The sequence below is a fragment of the Patella vulgata genome, chromosome 4, assembly GCF_932274485.2.
Source record: "Patella vulgata chromosome 4, xgPatVulg1.2, whole genome shotgun sequence".
Taxonomy (NCBI): domain Eukaryota; kingdom Metazoa; phylum Mollusca; class Gastropoda; family Patellidae; genus Patella; species Patella vulgata.
In genome coordinates this window covers 17,226,635-17,247,317 of record NC_065882.2, presented here as the reverse complement: position 1 = coordinate 17,247,317, position 20,683 = coordinate 17,226,635, and the positions used below count along the sequence as shown (strand labels likewise).

Below are 20,683 nucleotides of genomic sequence, written 5' to 3'. Positions count from 1 at the left end.
TCATCAAACTTAATGAAGATATTGATATAATGGATCTATACTTGAGTTTCATCACTCTCACCCAATTAGAACCAAAGTTGATGTGTTCCAAAGTCTCAACCAATCAAATGGCTTATATGTGCGTAGCCTTAGTGGAAAATGTGCATGGTTGAACACTGTCAAGGCATTCACCCAATACACACCAACACCAAGTTTGTACATTGAAGCTCAATTAAAAGAAGAGTTATTGTGTTCCAAAAAGTGTGACGAACGGACAGACCCATTTTAATAGTAGCCTGCTTAGTTTGAAAGGTGGGGGGCAAAAATATTAAGAGAGTAGTATGGGTCAGATGGATTTAATTTCGACCATGTATCAATATATGAAATCTAAAAAGAACTGAAGAGTCATAAGATTATTATCAGGGATCAATGGTTGCCATCCATTGTAATTAATAACTGTTTATTTAATTTAATAATTTTTTTCTCCTACATTCATCAAAATAACATTGAACAACCAAATGTGTCGAGCAATACTGCCGTTATCGCCTCACTCAACTCTAATCCTGTACATGTATGCATCTAAACGAGCAGAAATATTGTCACCACCCCAACCTCTCTTGCTCAAATTCCTGAGTACACTTTATTAATAATATATCTGTTTGTAAACTGGCATATTGACCAGTACAGCTTTTTCAAAATAAACATATCATAAATAGAATATGTTTTATTACTATAATAAAATATTCAAATTAACATAATAAACATCTTTATACGGAGTCCCACAAAATATATCAGTCAGCTTTAACTGGTCAATGTACATGGGTAATATTATAACCTACTTTTGCTTTTAAACAGTCAACAAGGGTTGTTGCATATTTTTTCTTTTGTCAGTAATGAAAACGCTAAACTCTAATTACAAGTAACAACCCATTCATTATTATCAGAATTTGTTTGGGTTCTAGTTCAGTATGCAAAATGTGTATTATCAAGAATTTAGCTGTTCAGTTTATCGGAAATCATTGAAAGTAAAATGGCTTCGTCAACCCATGACGCCAAACACTATATAAATTCAAAGTCAATCGGAGGATACCAGTAACTTTGGTCTCCAGAACATCCACAAGATTTTTCACAGGGGTCAAGGGCCATAACTCTGGAAGTAATTTTTGAATATCGTTGAAAATGAATAGGCTTATTCGTCATATGACTCTGTGAAATCAATCAGATTCGGTATTAACTTTATCTCCCCATGAGGGGCTCCATATTTTGCAGTAATTATCAGAAAACATTAAAAATCAACAGGATTTTTCATCTCATGACCATAAACACTTTGTTTTAATTTAAAGTCAACTGGATATTAGCTATGGTGGATGAAAGGAGTGACGACAATATATGACCACATTACCATATTTCAGTATTAGCGTACAAAGATCAGTACACAAATAATAACTTGTTAATATTTAGTCTGTAAAAGATATACAGGATGCAATTATTAACAGATTTGGATCCAATTTGGAATGATCCATCAATGGGTTATACCTATTTATATCGTTCCATGTCCACCCCCACCCGCCCCTCAACACCCCGGGGCAGAGCCACGCCCAATATTTGTGTTTTTTGCCTACAGGCTGGAATTCTGAATGGATCATCTTGAAACTTGGCATATTTATTCCTTATACTGTAAGGATAGCAACTATTTGTTTTGGTGGTGTGGTATCACACCCACTTTTTTTGTTAATTTTTTGTCTGTAAATACTCTACAGGTTGCAATTATGTTCAAATTCAGCATATCAATCATTTCAATAACAGGGTGGTACCTATTTATATTGTTCCATCCAACCCCCAGGGGCAGAGCCACATCCAATGTTTGTATTTATTGTCTACAGGCTGCAATTCTGAATGGATCATCTTAGCAATTGGCATATTTATACCATATACCGTAAAGACAGCAATTATTCATTGTGGTGCATGTCCCGACCCCCTGGGGCGTTGTCACAACCACTTGTTTGTTAATATTTAGTCTGTAAATTTGGCAAAACAAACCCAACAGTCATTGCAGCCATTTCATATTGCATTCTCTTCATTTTAAAAAGTACCATATGAACAAAACATATTTACTTTAAAATATTAAAACGTACAATTATAGATTTCAAAAAATGTAAAATTACATCAGAAATCTTATCTAAAAAAACCCCTTAAAAATCACAGTAATATAGTAATATAGGGAATACCTACTACAGACAGACTATAAAAATAGTAGAATGAACAAAACATATTTACTTTAAAATATTAAAACTTACAAATATAGATTTAAAAAAATGTAAAATTACATCAGAAATCTTGTCTAAAAAAAACCCTTAAAAATCAGAGTAATATAGTAATGTAGGGAATACCTACTACAGACAGACTATAAAAATAGTAGAATGAACAAAAGATATTTACTTTAAAATATTAAAACTTACAAATAGAGATTTCAAAAAATGTAAAATTACATCAGAAATCTTGTCTAAAAAAACCCTTAAAAATCACAGTAATATAGTAATATAGGGAATACCTACTACAGAAAGACTATAAAAATAGTAGAATGAACAAAACATATTTACTTTAAAGTATTAAAACTTACAAATATAGATTTCAAAAAATGTAAAATTACATCAGAAATCTTATCTAAAAAAAACCTTAAAAATCACAGTAATATAGATGCTCTCTGTCCTTTTGTCATTTAGATTTTACTCTGTTCTCCCCTCAAATCATCTGAAAACTAAAAGATTGTCAAAATTCAGAACTCTTACATATGCCGAATGAACATACATTAAACTGATAGTTTCCACAAACAAGATTTACAAACTCTTCTCTGTTGCCTTATTAATATTACACAAACCAGCAGCTTTTTGGTTTGGGTCTTGTTGTCTCTTATCCCCTCCTTATAATTAGTCAAACTAGGCCGCCGGCAAGTTGAGAATCATAAAAAACCAGCGGCTGCCAGGCAGGATACGCCCACGTTTTCCAAGAGATGGATAGAGAACAAACTTAACACAAACGCAATAATCCAGAAAGTTATGGTCTGAAATGCGCAAATATCAAAAGGGACTCAGATCTTTAGGATATAAAGATATGTTATAAGTTTCATCAAAATCGAATAAAAATTGTGACCTCTAGAGGGTCCACAACCTTCGTATTATATACTTTTACACAATTTGCGTACAAAGAGTGGCCATTTTCTTGCGCATTTTCGTTTCGAGTTTCCCGAAATTCGAATATAACCTTCATTATGGTGGAATGGTGATGTATTTAAACGGTTTTTAAAATTGGAAAAAAAATTGTGACCTCTAGAATCCGCAAGCTAAAAATGCAATTTTTCGAACAATCAGGGGCCCTATCCAGAAATTTACGTTCAGATATGTGTGATTATCAAAAGGAACCAAGTTGTGACCTCTATAGGGACCACAAGCTAAAATTGTGATTTTTTGTACAATCAAGGTCCATAATTCAGGAAGTTATGATCCGATATGCGCGAATATTGAAAGGAACCAAGATCTGTGGGTTATAAACATGTATATCAAGTTTCATCAAAATTTGGACCTCTAGAGGGTCCACAACCTTGATATACCAGATGTTTACACTATTTGCGTACGAGGGGTGGAGGGGAGCCATTTTGTCCGGCAATTTTGGCCCAATTCGAACTCAACAGACGCTACAGTGTAACGATGATATATTTGAACATTTTGTTTAAATCGGATAATAATTGTGACCTCTAGTGGGACCACAAGCTAAAAACGTGATTTTTCATACAATCAGGGGCCATAAATAAGGAAGTTAAGATCCGATATGCTTGAATATCAAAAGGAACCAAGATCTTTGGGATATAAACATGCATTTCAAGTTTCATCAAAAATCGGGTGAAATTGTGACCTCTAGAGTGTTCACAAGCGAAAAATGTGATTTTTTGTACAATCAGGGGCCATAATCCACGAAATTATGGTCCGATACATGCCAATATCGAAAGGATCCGAGACCTTTAGGAGATAGACCTATATTTTAAATTTCATCAAAATCGGATAAAAATTATGACCTGTAGAGTGTCCACAAACATATTGTGGATGGACAGATGGACAGGGGCGATGGCATAATACGTCCACATAAAAATATGTGAGTAGAGTGTTTACAGGGTTTTAGCAATAGTGGAAATAACTTAGGTCATTTTGTAACTAATATTAATAGATGATATTTTTCATTCAAGTAGTTATGTGTGCAACTTCACATACGGATCTCATTTTATGGAAAGTAGGGGATATTCAGAAACAATACAAAACTGCGGAAATGTACTGCTGTTTTTATTAGAGGTAACCAGTGTATGTTAACCCTTAACTGGTCGACGTCATTTTGACGTTATGACGTCAAGTGGTCAGGCTAAATAAGGGCTGACATGAAATATTTTGTATGCCTATTTCAATCAACTACTGCCGAATAATTATAAGTGATAGACTCTTGACACCAATAAACGAGCGGCTGCCAGGCAGGATACGCCCACATTTTCGAGAGATGGATAGAGAACAAGCTAAAAATAAAGTGATTTTTCGTATAATCAGGGCCCATAATTCAGGAAGTTATAGTTCGATATGTGCGAATATTGAAAAGAACCGAGATCTTTGGGTTATAAACTTACATTTCAAGTTTCAACAAAATCGGATAAAAATTGTGACCTCTATAGGGTCCACAACCTTGATATACCATATTTTTACGCTATTTGAGAACGAACGGCGGCCATCTTGTCTGTCAGTTTTGGGCCGATTTTCACGAAATTCGAACTCAGCCGTCCTTAGGGTTTAACAGTGATATAATAATACGTTTTTTATACGCCCACATTTTCATGTGGACGTATTATGCCGTCGCCCCTGTCCGTCCGTCAACAATTTGTTTGTGGACACTCTAGAGGTCACAATTCTTATCCGATTTTGACGAAACTTGAAATATAGGTTTATCTCCAAAAGATCTCGGCTGCTTCGATATTGGCATGTATCGGATCGAAACTTCATGGATTATTGCCCCTGTTAGTACGAAAAATCACGTTTTTAGCTTGTGGACCCTATAGGTCACAATTTTTATCCGATTTTGTTGAAACTTGAAATGTAAGTTTTTAACCCAAAGATCTTGGTTCGTTTCGATATTCGCGCATATCGGACTATAACTTCCTGAATTATGGCCCCTGATTGTATGAAAAATCGCATTTTTAGCTTGTGGACCCTATAGAAGTCATAATTTTTATCTGATTTAAAAACCCGTATTATTATATCACTGTTACACACTAAGGACGACTGAGTTCGAATTTCGAGAAAATCGGCCTAAAATTGACAGACAAAATGGCCGCCGTTCGTTCTCAAATAGCGTAAGAATATGGTATATCAAGGTTGTGGACCCTATAGAGATCACAATTTTGATCCGATTTTGTTGAAACTTGAAATGTAAGTTTTTACCCCAAAGATTTCGGTTCCTTTCGATATTCGCGCATATCGGACCATAACTTCCTGAATTATGGGCCCTGATTGTACGAAAAATCGCGTTTTTAGCTTATGGACCGTATAGAAGACATAATTTTTATCCGATTTAAAAAAACGTATTATTATATCACCGTTACACCCTAAGGACGACTGAGTTCGAATTTCGTGAAAATCGGCCCAAAATTGACAGACAAAATGGCCACCGTTCGTTCTCAAATAGCGTAAAAATATGGTATATCAAGGTTGTGGACCCTATAGAGGTCACAATTTTGATCCGTTTTTATTGAAACTCGAAATTTAAGTTTATAACCCAAAGATCTTGGTTCCTTTCGATATTCGCGCATATCGGACCGTAACTTCCTGAATTATGGCCCCTGATTGTACGAAAAATCGCATTTTTAGCTTGTGGACCCTATAGAGGTCATAATTTTTATCCGATTTAAAAAAAACATATTATTATATCACCGTTACACCCTAAGGACGGCTGCGTTTGAAATTCGTGAAAATCAGCCCAAAATTGACAGACAAAATGGCAGCCGTTCGTTCTCAAATAGCGTAAAAATATGGTATATCAAGGTTGTGGACCCTATAGAGGTCACAATTTTTATCCGATTTTGTTGAAACTTGAAATGTAAGTTTATAACCCAAAGATCGTGGTTCCTTACGATATTCGCGCATATCGGACCGTAACTTCCTAAATTATGGCCCCTGATTGTACGAAAAATCACGTTTTTAGCTTGTGGACCCTATAGAGGTCATAATTTTTATCCAATTTAAAAAACTGTATTATTATATCACTGTTACACCCTAAGGACGACTGAATTCGAATTTCGTGAAAATCAACCCAAAATTGACAGACAAAATGGCCGCCGTTCGTTCTCAAATAGCGTAAAAATACGGTATATCAAGGTTGTGGACCCTATAGACGTCACAATTTTTATCCGATTTTGTTGAAACTTGAAATGTAAGTTTATAACACAAAGATCTCAGTTCCTTTCGATATTCGCGCATATTGAATTGTAATTGCCTGAATTATGGCCCTTGATAGTAGGAAAAATCACTTTCTTGTTAGCTTGTTCTCTATCCATCTCTCGAAAATGTGGGCGTATCCTGCCTGGCAGCCGCTGGTTTAAATCGGATAAAAATCCAGAGTAAATCTGGACTCATCTGAAAACATTACACGCGGCCATCGTCAATTACCCCAATTTCTACGCTGCCTACACCATTGACGCCTGTTTGCCATGTGCTGGTGAGTTAATGGGGGCACAACTGACAACACGCAGTTGTCGCACATGCAACTCGAATTCCTGTAACTTGGTACAAGTTTACAGAAAACTGATTGGCCGTTTGTCCTTGATTTCGCAGGACCTGTGTACGAATGTATCGATCCTGGGCTTGTGTAGTGGCTCTAGACGACCTGAACGAGGTCTATCATCAGCATTGTGTGTTTGTGGGTACCGGTTCCACAGTCTGCTGATCACAGACTGTGACACATTAAGCATGTTGGCTACTGCTCGCTGTGTAGAACCCATTTGAAGCATGCCAATAGCATGTAGACGTTCATCATGTTGAAGACGTCTCATTGCAAATTGAACGTAACACACTAAAGCAAAGATATGCTAAACAGTAAATATTAGGCAAGAACTGATAGTAAAGCAAACATGGATAGGATAAACCAGCACGCGGTAGTTTTCATAAACCTTTCCTTCAAGTTTCAACCTGCATAGGTATTTGCATCTGAATATCCCCTACTTTTTTGAAGAGTATATTATAACCAATTATATGCATCACTAGTGGCACGGCACAGGTTGAAAATAGTATACCGTAACTCTAAGACCGGAAGCAGTAGGCCAACGCCACTTAGCTTATGTTACTCCCCGGTCCCAGCTACCCCTATACACCAAATTTCAGCCTCGGGACAGCCCTTGTGTAGTCGTCAACCCCGAACAGACAGACAGACAAACAAACAGACAAACCAAATTTTTAATGACAGTCACAAATATTAGTATAGATAGAATCTAACTCTTCCTCAATTGTTTCAAGTCAAAGTTAAAATCTGTGAAGTAATAGATGTACTCACTTTAATTGATTATTTCAGATGCTCCATTCACAATCTTTCTTGTTATTTCACAGCCTCTTTGGGAATGATCTTTGTTGTATACATCATTTGGAATTTGTGGGTAACTAAGTGTGTCTGGATATCGCATACGAGTATGATAACCAATCATATTTTGTAGTTCTAATGCAAGTGTTTTTAAGTTATCGTACGGTAAACCACAAGCAACTTGATACACATTGTGTTCATGTGTTACTTTATTTCCATCTATTGTATACAAAACAGCTTTCAGAGCTTTCTCAGCAGCCTACAAATTATAAAATGTACATACATATTCTAAAAGAATTTTATAATAAAAAAAATAATAACACAGCTCACTCTACAAAGAGTTAGCATAACCAGAGCCTTGAGCGAGAGAGGGGAAGAGGCAAGAATTCAAGGGTGGGGCTTCCCCACAACAGGCATCACTTATTGCAAGAACATGTTAGGCCCTGCTAACTACAGAAATGACTTTGGCATGGATTTCAAAGGCCCCTAATTTTATTTTGTGAGGGCACCCCAAACTATATTTAAACACAATCACAATCTAATTAGGGAAGGTGTACACACATATTTATTGCTGAATCCGTTGTTGATGACGGGTTGCCTCCATGACTACACTCATTGATAGCAAAGGTTCAAACAAATCACACTCGTAATCATTTAACATTTTATAATGCCAACTGAATAGGCACAGATGGCACATTGTACGATTTGGGCATGATAATGAAGGTATATTCGAAGTTTGGCCAAAATGCATCACAAATAAATTTTGAATTGCCACATAAGTATATTTCAGAGAGTTCACTTTTTCTCTCTGTACATTACTTCAAAGATAGGTTGCCAGGCAACAAAATATACGCCTACAGCAGCTTAATCGTCGGAGAAGTCCACAAGGGCTGTAACATATTTTTTTTTTTTTGTCTGTAATGAAAGCATTTACAAACCTGACTAAATCTAAAGTCAACAAGGTTCATTTTACAAAATAATCAACAGCAGTAAATCTCGGATATAATTAAACACTGTATAAATTTAAAGACAACTGGATATTAATTTTATGGACAGCGGGAAGGACAAACAGGAGTGACAACATTATACAACCTCAGTTCAATTTGGGCATATAAAAAGCTGTTACTATAGTTATGCTTATTGATAAAAAAATTTAAAGTGTTGTTTTCAGTTTCTGATTGAGAAACTGATGGCAACTATTAATTTTACTAATAGTGATACATGCTATCCTTTAAGCTTACCTGCTGGCATTTGTAGCATACCCAATTATGAAAATCATCACCAATATTCTGTTGAAAAAGTTCAGCTGCTTTTAAATCACTTACAGCTTGTTTCAGCCATCGGACAGCATGATCTGGCATCGGCCTCGGTTCAGTCCGAATCCAGGTATGGTGATGATCATAACTTTCATCTGACCAGTGATCTTGGAAGTTTCTGGCATAGCTCCTTCCTCTTGAATGCATGTTGTTGTAGAAATATCCATATGAATCATCATCTGAGTAATAGTTACTGGAACTTGTGTGGCCATCAGTTTCATCAACTTCATCTAATGAGAGACCATTTTTTAATCTATTCACATACATGAATATCTTTTGGGTAACTTCAGTTGCCATTTTTTGATCATGTAGATTTTTATCAGGATGCCATAGCAATATCAGCCGTTTTAGGATTGTTTTTCTTTCTATTTCTGGAAGTTTCCAAGCCTTCATCAAAGTCTTACGGATACCCTGCAATATGGTTGTGATATCTTGACTAGATTCAGCTAAATTATCTTCTTTCATTTTCTCACTTAATTCCAATGTTCTAGATTTACTTTTTCGTGTTCGATGGAACTTGTAGATCTTAAAAAAGTAAACTTCTATTACATCGTCGTCGTCACCAACATCTATGCTGAATGTAGCAAATTCCTCATCTGTTTCTGCTTTTACCTTTTTAACAATTTTGGCATATATATACATTGGTGAATATTCTACATCTTCAGAATTTGTTTCTTCAAGATCAGGATCAAAAACTTCAAAACCAACATATTCACCTTCATAAAACTCACTAAAACCATTGTTTAACAGAAAGTGAAGATCTGTTGGAATCTCAGTACCTAGTTCAGGAAATATACTGGTTGCTATTGCAGCATAATCAAAATGAATAATCTTTCTATTATTGAGAAATTCTGAAATTTCTGAGTGATTCATACCCCAGAGTTCACTAAAAAGCATGCTTTCAATTTGTATGGATATGTTGAGAATTCGTTTCAGAAGAGCAAATAATGTTTTTTTGAGTTCATAGTTTTCTACAGAGATTCCTTGATTGACGTATAAAATATAATCTTTTGTGGATTTGTTTTGTTGGCTCGACTCTACAAAGTATGCTAACTTTTTACATTCACTATTAGGTACCACCTTTCCTTGATAGATGAGTTCCATTGAGAGGCATTTAACTTCACATATCTTTATGTCTACTATGGTTTGGAGTTTCTTTTTCATGGTTTCTTCATCATCCAATGCTATTTCAGACTTATGTTGATCATGTTTCAGTAAACGCATTAAAGCATTAAGCATTTCATCATGTTTTAGCCTTTTACTCACTTCATTAGCCAGCTCACCGTATACTGCTCCTTGAATACAATCTTGATTTAGTCCTTCTTTTACTATTTTACTTAATCTCTTCATCTGGTATTCTTCTGGCCAGAAACGATGAATGCTGTTAGGATCAGGTACCTCCATTTCCAAACATTTGTATCCAATAAAAAAGTCAATACAAAGCTGTTTAGTTCGGTGATAAATAGAATTGTCATCTATAAAGACAAGCTCGGTTGAATTTGTTAGCACATTTTGTTGATTTGGTAAAAACAATATTGGTTTTTTCAACTCATATTTTTGATCTGCATGCTTTTTCCATAGAATGTTCAATTGTTTGATGCATTTTTGAACAGCGAGAGATTCATTTGGATCTAATTTCTCACCATTACAGTTTTCTTCAATGCAACACAAAACTTCAAGATATACGTCAGGAATGGCAGATTTTCTTACTCCAAGTGCCTCAAAGACATCAAAATATTTGCCATAATATATTGGGGCTTTAAATATGTGTCCATCGATAAAATAGTCTGGACTGCTTTCGAGAATAACTGAGGAAGCTGGAACAAGCAATCCATCATCTGGTAAAAATATAGTATGATAATCTTTAAGATCCGTAAGTTCCTCCCTTACCTTAGGTAACTTACCTTGTAGAAATTTATAATATGTTTCAAATAACTTCTTCTGGTTGTCTAAGCTAATTCTATTTGGAACTGATTTATCTGTCAGAGATGAACACACATTTTGCATATTTCTGATGAATGTGGTTGAATCCACTGTTTTTGATATTCCTAACAGTTTGAACCAATTAATATAACGCCCGTTCTGTCTTGCTAAATCGCAATTTTTTCTTTTCAGAACATTTTTCACCGACCAAATTAGATCAAAATGTGAGTAATCATATGAATTCTGGAATTCTATAAAATTTCTACAGCTGCCAAATTGTGAAGAAATTTTTATTCTGTAGTCATCATCTTGTAAACTCTCTTGTTCAAGAAATTTGATGCTTTTTATTCTCGTGCAGATACTTTGTACGTTATTAATAGATTTGTTATTAGTAGGTTTCATTTCAAACAGATAATTGACAAGTACTTGTGATTGATTTTTTAATTTGTCTGTTACACCATTAGAAAGTGCTACTTTGGCAATCGTTTCTGCAAAAAAGACAAAGTTTTCTTCTGACACTTTACATATCAGTCCAGCGTGAATCAAGAATTGTCTCCATGTAGGGTCATTAAATGGTGGTGGTGGAAAGTCAAGTAATTCATGCATCTCCTTGAATACTTCATTTTTATTATCATAGAAGGATGAGGCTACTCTTTTTACACTTCTGTATGAAATAAATTTGACTTCTGTTAGCATTTTAATTAATGCCTCTCTTTTGGGTTTAAAATCCTCTTCCATATTGGTCAACAGCTTGTCTCTAATGTACTTCAGATGATACAACGACTGGTCTTCATCCTTAAAGCCATTAAACCACTTAAGAATATATGTTAAGTAGAGGTCTGTTGGTGAAGTATCCTCTATTCCGATAGTTTTAAATAGATCATCAAGCTTGCTGTGGCGTTTTAAGATAATGACATTTGATACAGATGACCAGTGTTGAAGACCTTGTGAAGGTACTTGTGGTGGGGAAGAATCCAATAGTCTGATATATGTTTTTGGCATATCTAAGGTAATCAATTCACCATCATGTGTTTCATAAAGTTTTAGTTGTTTTAATTTATTCTGAAAAGCCAACATTTCTTTTTTAAACACATTAAAATATTGTAAAATGGCTTTTGCTTTTTCAGTGTCTATTGATTCTAAGCAATTACTGTTTGTGTATAATACTTCAATGATCCGTATTGGATGTTTCATATCTGCCACTATTTCACAGGCTCTGTACGTGAAGGTGGGATCCAAGATAAAATGGCGTAAGTTTGGAAACCTTAAGTTTTTGAGAATCTCCTCTGTGTTTTTTAATACAAGAATGCCAGGCATATCAAAGGAGGATAGATGTACATAGTCTATAACATGTTCAGCTTGACTCAATGGATACAACTGAAATGTGTTACTTGCAATTTCAACAGGAAGTATAGAAAAGGATTTAACTGGGTTCAAATGGTTTTCTAAAGATTTTGATCTGCAGTCATCTGCTGAGTTTAGTATATGATAGTTAAGAAACTTCCAGAGCATAACCAGCCATAGCTCACTTACAGGTTTTTCACCACTCCAAGACATCACTGTGCCCTGACCAATAAATCTATGTAATTCTGTACCATTACACCACCCCGCAAATTCTGCAATGCTCCATTGTTTAAGCGGTTGATATACTGAAACATAGTCTTCAAGAATAGGTAAAATATCTAGGGAAAGAAACCGGTTCGAATATTCAGGTAAAAGATCACAGAATTTTGATACAGTAACTATGCTATCCTCACTAAAAACAGATAGTTGATGATTTTGTTTTAGTAAAAGTGGTGCTCCATACAAGAAATCAATTGATTCGGACTCCTTTTGGCTTCTGTTTTGGGAGTATTCTTGATCAATGGCTTTCATCACAAACTCAAACACGATCTTCAAATTAGCTACTGTTTTAAATGTAGTTTGATTAATATATTCTGGCAGTTCTCCTAAAATACATCCATTGGGTTGCCCTTGATTTGCATGAGATTTTAGAAACTTCAATACCAACTCTGGACTAACAGTTTTAGCTCCTTCAATTTCTTGTCGAATCCAACTGGCTGATTTCAAAACTTTCATTCCCAGTGTGACCAAAATCTTCTCTAGTTCTTCCGGTTGATGTGTCAGTTCCATTTCTTCAGCATTTTTTGAGTGTGCTTTTTTGAAAGACAAGGCTGAAGACCTGAAAAAAGTAGCATCTTGAGTTGTTTTCTTGAGTTTATAGTATTGATGAAGTGTGTTAAAACAACCAGCAAAGTCATCATCTATCTGAACTGGTACCCAGTTAATTTCAAACCAATGAGAAATATTATCCATATCTAAAATAACAGGGAACAGGCTGAATCTATCTTTTGCTATTTTGTGATAAATAGATTCTACTAAATCTTTCCAATAAATATCACTAGCATTGCTCTTCTTCGGGAATAGAGATTCAAACTGTTGGATCATTTGAATTAAATCTGTGTTCTTCATACTGTATTCTCGAGCTGGCAAAGGATACAGTTTATATTCCTGTAGAGCAGATATGTAGGCTGGTACTATTAAAGATTTGCCAAGCTGCCAATTCCATAAAAACTGAACTGAGTTTTCACCTTTCCACAAGTTTCTCCTAGACTCATGATCCAACGCAAATTGCCCATTCACATGAACAGGTAAACCTGTGTTCACTGGAAGAGGTAAAGTACAATAAGCTTTACCTGTGATTTTGGGTTCTGGAGACAAAACAATAGCAACTCCACCTCTTGGTAGTTTTTGTACCTGTCCATTCTCATAAGCATTCTGGAGTTTTTCAGGAAATGGAGAATCTGTGAGGAATCCAGCTCGTTTTACAATCAAATAATCTTCTTTCTTCTTCATGTTATCAGTTATTTGTAATGTTATTGAAATCTCTTTTGGTGTTGTACTGAAAGCACCACCTTCCCTCTGTTTAATTTTCACTGCTATCGCTTTAAGGTAATCATTATAATCTTCCTGTTTGCTTACATCTTCACCAGACATTGTTGAAGCAACTTCATATTCAATTACCAATTCTTCTTCCATAATGGAACCGATTTTTACTTTCTTTATGTTTTCTAAAAAGATCATACAAGAAAAAACTTGATCTTTTAATAGTTCAATGACTTCTTCTATATGTTCTTTAGAGACTTCATCTGAAATTTTGGATGTTAATGCCATTTCTTCTGTGCGTAATGGTAAACGGAATAAAGTTCCCTGTGTCTTATCCCTAGTTAACATTGGTAGATAACCTGTGTGAAAGTCAGCAAATGTTTCATGCAGATCTTCTGCATCTATCATCATCCCTGGCTTCTCTGGAGTTGCCATGGAAACATATTTGCAATGTGGATCAAATACGCAGACAACCTCTCCTATTTCTCCACCTTTTGACCAAAATGATGGAGCATCCGTTATATGATATACTACATTAAATCCTACTCCATACTGACCAGTCTTTAATACATCATCTCTCTTAGTTCCTATGCCCAAATCTTGAATGCCTTTTAAATCCTGTTTTGTGAAATAGCTATCATTGTAAATACATAAAGCAGGTCCCTGCATATCACTCCATTCTTCATTTGGTAAGGACTTTGCAGGAAGATTCCTGAAATCCTTTATGAATATAACCTCTGTTGCTCCAGCATCATCAGCATTTTGGAGAATTTCCTTTAAAACTGATTCATCTCTTGGATAACTCTCAAGAATGCGGTGAATACGACTGGTTAAATCCTCATGTTGTCCAAACTGAAAGAATTTATCAGTTTTTGATAACGAATTCACAGTTTGATCACGTTTTGATTGGACTCCCATGGATCTTGCAACACATTTCGTAAACTTCTCATGTAATGGCTTGATGTTTTTTGACCTGTATTTCAGCCAGGGAGTATCATCAAACCATAAGTTTTTGATTGGAGTTAATTTGTTTTCATTATCTGGTAGTTTAATCAGTTGACTGTCAATTTTATTATCTGGTAGATTAATCAGCTGACTATTGACATTGTGTCTTAGTAGTTCTGGTAATGACTCAGTTAAATGCACCATACATGTTATTTCAGCATCAGATAGCTCTTCACTACCTTTATCATTAGACATGTTTACTAAAACCTCAAGTATTTTGGAGATGGTTAGTTTCTCTGTCACACCAATTAAACAGAAAAAGTATGAATACTTCTTATATCCTGGGCTTATTGTATATAAATATGGAGAAAGGTCACTGAGTAAATTTAGCACCATCTCTTGTGGTTTCTTCATTGTGGTGTCTTGTAGAATAACTGCTGCATTGCTTAATTTCTCTACAATGTAGGTATTGACTTCGTCATTTGTGTGTGATAAAATAAAGTCATACATTTTTAACACAGATTTTTCTAATGCATAAAACACATCACTGGATTTTGGTTCTGATGTAATATAGTCATGTGATATCTGCAATAAATTACCAACAACTGATTGAATATTTGTTTCTTGTCGAACACCTAACCATTTCAAAACCTCAATTAACCTTGGGATCCTATATTTGAAATCTTCTGTGTCAACAATTGGTAGTATACATCCTACAAGATCTATTAATTCAGGCAGATATCCTTCTGTTGCAGAGATAAATTCACTAGTATTTGTTTTCTTACACCATGCATATTTTTGACAAATAGACAGTCGAGGTAAAAATCTTAGAGAGGAAATTTTTTCTCGAACATGACCTGGACAAACTTGATATCTGCTAGATGTTTGGTCAACTCCTTGTCTGGTACAAGGTGATGATAAGTACCGAAGAAAATCGATGCATCGTTTCTTAATGTGTTCATAATCTCCAGATTCTAATACAACATATATTCTTTCAGAAAGTAGTTCCCAGTCACTAAATTCATCCACCTGCATCCCTAGTAATTCTAGCTGTTCAAGAGATTGTGAACTATTGAAACTTTCTGATAAAAGTTGAGTTTGTTCTGGAAAGCATTCTTCCGATTCAGAAAATAGTTTAGCCAGTTCTCCTTTTGGGTGTATGAGTTTGGATGGACGTGCTAGTTTACCATTTGGTTTAGTAGGAATACACTCATGGTTGGAAAAAAGTATCAATAAATCCTTGCTGCCATTATTAAGTCCATATAGAAGAATTTTATCTAAATCTTCCTTCAACCAGTAGCTATCTAATAAATGTGGAAATATAATTATGGAGTAGAACTCTTCTATTGAGATGACATACTCTTCTAAGAAGGGTAGGCATTCAGCATGCTCAAAATTCTCCCATATTGATGAAGGCAAGTCAATAGGATGAACTTGTCCTCTTTTTAAAGATTTTAAGAAGTTCTGCAAAGCTTTAAAAGCTATTGTTCCAACAGTGGTATCTTTCCTCAATTTTGGGTCTAGAAAAACAGACTGTTTCAAAGAAACAGCATGTAATTGTGGTGTTAAAAAAACATTGTAATTTCCTTCACATATAGTTAGGTATATATGATGAGATAATATTTGATCATGCTTATGTGTAGAAGTCATGGATGGCCATATATTATAGTAATCTTGGGGTTCAGGTCTTGTTTCCTGCCGAGCTATTCTGGTGAGCATGTGTATATATGATTGACTACCAGCATCTTCTAAAAGCACTTTATTCCATTGATCTTCTGCACTGTCCAATAAATCATCTTCATTTCGCCATGCTAGTTCTTTTCTGCTTGACAGAACAGCAAACGATGCATTGACATGCACTGGTAATTCTGACTTTACTGGTAAGGGAAGAAAACAAAAAAGATGTGACTCATGGTAAAATCCATGAACCTTTTGCTTATCTACTGACAAACTGTGGTTTTCTGATTGAATAGCTGTAGCAGCAACAGGAAGTAGTCCCTTAAAAGCAGGTTTCTCTGCTTCACTTAATGCTTTTCCAATCCCATAACCCCAACTAATCAAAAATGTCTTGGAGTTTTCAGTTTCTTTCGTTGACAACTGAATTCTTATTTCTTCCATGATCTGCGGAGTTGGCTTTCCTATGTCTTTCACCAATTCACTTTGCATATCTTTTAATTTTTTCAAAATAGTTGTTCCTGAATTATCAGACGATTTGGAAACAGTCATAAGTTTTGTAGGAACATCTGATCCTTCGTCTAAATGATACAATTCAACTTTAACAACTTTCTGAGTGAACATGAGCAAATTTCCAGCTCCTTCTTCAATTTTCTCTAAGAATTTCTCCATTTCTTCACTGGAATAAGAAAACTCCTTAATTTTACTTTTCAAAGCTTCAGATCTGTTACGGAGGGGAAACCCGGAAAAGAGTTCCATCATAGTTAACTTTACTCTTTGAGTCGCCAATTTTACAGTTAAAGACTCCCTCAAATGGAACAAATTGACCTTTCATCTTCTTCCGTAATCGTCTATTGTAAGGATGGTTTAGGTTAAGTCTCAACCCATTCTTCCCAAGATGACTTTCATGTGGATCGAACACTACATAAGTTTCCCCAGAAATAAAACTAGGGACATCTGTTAGATTGTATACTGAATTAAAACCTAAGCCAAATCTACCTATTTTCAAACTGTCTTCCATTTTTGTAGCTCCAGCTATCTTGGTGATATTTTCAAAGTCATCTGAAGAAAATTGAGCATCATTATATGCCCAAAATGCAGGCCCTTGACATGGTACCATTCCATCATGAAATAGGAATGTTTGTGCATTATCTAGTGTTCGTTCATCATACAGAAATTTGACAACTGTTGCTCCAGCATCATCAGCATTTTGTATAAGTTCTTTTGGTATTGTAAATCCATCGCTGTAGTCTTTTAACAAATTTTTAATTCTAGTTGTTAATGGTTCTTTTTGTCCAAAGTTCATATCTAAAATGTCTGTCTGGTCCAGGATTCTTTCACTTAGGAAAGGAACACAGAACTTTTTAGCTGTTGTCAATGAAATATTTGGGTGAACAAAGTATATTCGGTCTGCTTCATTTGCATCATCCTCATCATCGTAATATTCTTGAGAATCTTCGAACACTGTACACTCATGTGCAAACTTCAGTAACAAAATATCATCAGCCTTCGTGCGCACAGGCAGAAGGATTTCCCTAACATCTCCTGGAAAGTCTTCTGTTAAGTTGGTAAATTTATTAATAATCTCTAACACCAATGTAAGATCTTTCTGTACTTCTTTCTTGGAAAACATTATACTACCACAGTTGGAGTCGTATTTCCTCTTAATTTGATGCAACATACTCAGCATTAATTTATTTAAATCATCTTGTTGTGAAATCTTTTTACATCCAATAGACTCAAACCAGTTTGCCAATTTAATCATATGATTTGGTAAGGAATACATATAGGGTTCAAGACAAATCTCAATTTCAGGTGATTTCATTACCTGTATCCAGACTGTTTCTGACGTCTGAAATCTGGATTTTTCGCCTGTCCATACTACCTTTTTACACTTTAAATCTGCATAATCCTGGCGATCAAGATGGCGATAAATATCTTCAATTAAGGTCATGTATCTGTAAATTTCTTTATCACAATAGCTCTCTGACACATGTACAAGTTGTCTGGCTACTAAATTTGCTTCATTTGTTAATTGTTTTAACCTGAAACAAGGTGGTGTTGTTTCTCTTGCTATGTAAGCCACTGCTCCAATCAGATTGGCATCTTCAGAACTAAACATTTCACAGGGTTTTTTCAGTGTATAATGTTCTCCTTCTCCTATAAATTTCAAACTAACTGGATAATTGGTTGGACATTGAACAGCAATAGGAAAACAGGTACAGGATTCTAGAATACTTATTGTATCTGGTAGAAGTCTTGTATGATGCTTTGTAAGAAATTTAGAGAGGGCTAACGAAACTTCCAACAAGACAGAAGGATTTTGATTGTTTTCATGATATTGTCTTTCAATTTCCTTAGCAGTATGAATAATTTCAGGATCAGTCACATCTTTTTCATCTCGTAATCCAAGTTTTTTCAGGACTGTTAATTCATACTGACACTTTTTTGGAAATCTATCCTGTTCAATTTGAAACAGATTTTGGAGAAGTTCTGAGTCTGGATTAAATAAGTCAGACGGTCTCTTGTACTTCATAGACTCATTTTCAACAAATTCAATTTCTTTCGCTAAATTAACTAGACCTATTTGTGCCTCAAACAGATGGAAGTTTTTTGTAAAATATGCCATGAATTGCTTTTTTTCACTTAATGTATAAGAACTTAATGTATAAGAACAGTTTAAACGTATCAACACTTTTTCCACCATACTATCAAAAGATAACAATTTCACACCACACCTTTCCGCCACAATCTTGGTGTAATCATCTGAGCAATATATGACCTCATCTACTGGCTTAATAGGAATTTTTGGATGGGTATCTTCCTCAACATACATAACCTCAACTTTCTCTAAACATGTCTGTTTGTTAGAAATAGATGTAAATAATTCTAATTTTCTTATCAATCCTTTGACTTCAGCAATGTCTTGGACGGAACTTAATCTAATAACTAAACTGTGCTTCTCCTCATCTGTGCTGGAAAAATTAAAGTTTTCGATTATCTCTTCCAAATATTCTGAGCTTCGGGAAATCTGGTGTAGACATTCCATTAAGCCGGAATCAGTTGGATATTGTACAAACCAACCTGCAATACATTCAGTAATTGTTTGTGGTAATGTCTTAAATACTACAATTCCCAACTTCTCTAATGCCTTTGAAACCTCTGCATTTAAAGATCCAACTCCAGAATGTGATTCTAAAATGGAGATGCCATTTAAGGTCTTAATTTCCCCATTCCCATTTTCATTAATCCATGGCAATAAATATAAATGACTGACATTCTTTATAATCTGTTCCTTTTCTTCACCAAGGTTATTTATGTAATTCCAAACACACAGCAACCAATTACTAATTACTGGTGTCAATGTCTTGTCATCTTCCCAACCATTTTCTATCAAACAAACTTCTAGTAGCTCACATAAGTCTTCTGGTTGAAAAACCTTCAGTTGGAACTTTCCTTAAATACAAAGATAGGTTGAAAGACAATTAAACCTAGACATTATCCGAACACTCCAGAAAGGTATTCACATTTTTATTCTTTTGTAGGTAATGAGAGCAAGGTATAAGACACTAAAACCTAATAAGGACAAAAACAAATCAAGTAATTTCAGAAATTTGATGGTTTAGCCTTTATTTAGCCGAAGTAGAAAATACTCATGATCGAACTACGTTATAGACATTGTGAAACTATACACCAATTTTCATCACTATCATTTTATTAGAATCAATGTTTTCATGTCCCAATACATCAACCAATGAAATTGCTTATCCCTTCTTAGATTAAGCCAAAAATGCTCATCATCAAACTCAGTCAAGACATACACCTAATAAACACCTACAGCATACACAACGTCTGAACAATAGGTTGGATGACACTATGCGATACATTTGAATGTTGGGGGATAGCAATCTATATAATGTTCGGGTGCCCAATCCAGGCAAAATTTTCCCTACTGAAAGTTGAACTTGACATGGGGAATGTGCACGCTTCTGTGGCTTGTCTCAAAGTGATTTCTGGCTTGTCATGCGGTGCGATAACACTCAGCACAAGAGTCTAGGAGTCTATAAATAGCCACTGCACGTAACCTATTTTTTACTCAAAAGTGCCCAGATGTTACGGCCAACACTCGTAACCAGTTTTCAGTCTATTTTTTTATAGATGGTTAAATGGTCATAGCTTATTAAGTACCATATGACCGTTTATTTAGTGACTATAAATGAGCGAAACTGATTTAAGGCTTGGTATATATATAAATATTGTGGTGTAATTGTATTGATATTTGGGTGAACACACTAATAATGTTTCCAAGAAATTATTTACAGATTCTCCCCATAAACAAAACTCATTTCAAAAATGTATAT

General features: G+C 35.0%; 1 protein-coding gene across 1 annotated transcript; it reads right to left on the bottom strand.

Annotated features, from left to right (window-relative positions):
• Positions 1 to 687: 687 nt before the first annotated feature.
• Positions 688 to 16,769, bottom strand: LOC126818579 (sacsin). Its single transcript, XM_050546041.2, has 3 exons — positions 8,820 to 16,769; positions 7,555 to 7,837; positions 688 to 2,737 (listed from the first exon to the last, which is right to left on the bottom strand). The coding sequence occupies exons 1-2, from the start codon at positions 16,764 to 16,766 to the stop codon at positions 7,556 to 7,558; spliced, it is 8,229 nt and encodes a 2,742-aa protein (XP_050401998.1). The 5' UTR covers positions 16,767 to 16,769; the 3' UTR covers positions 688 to 2,737; position 7,555.
• Positions 16,770 to 20,683: the final 3,914 nt, after the last annotated feature.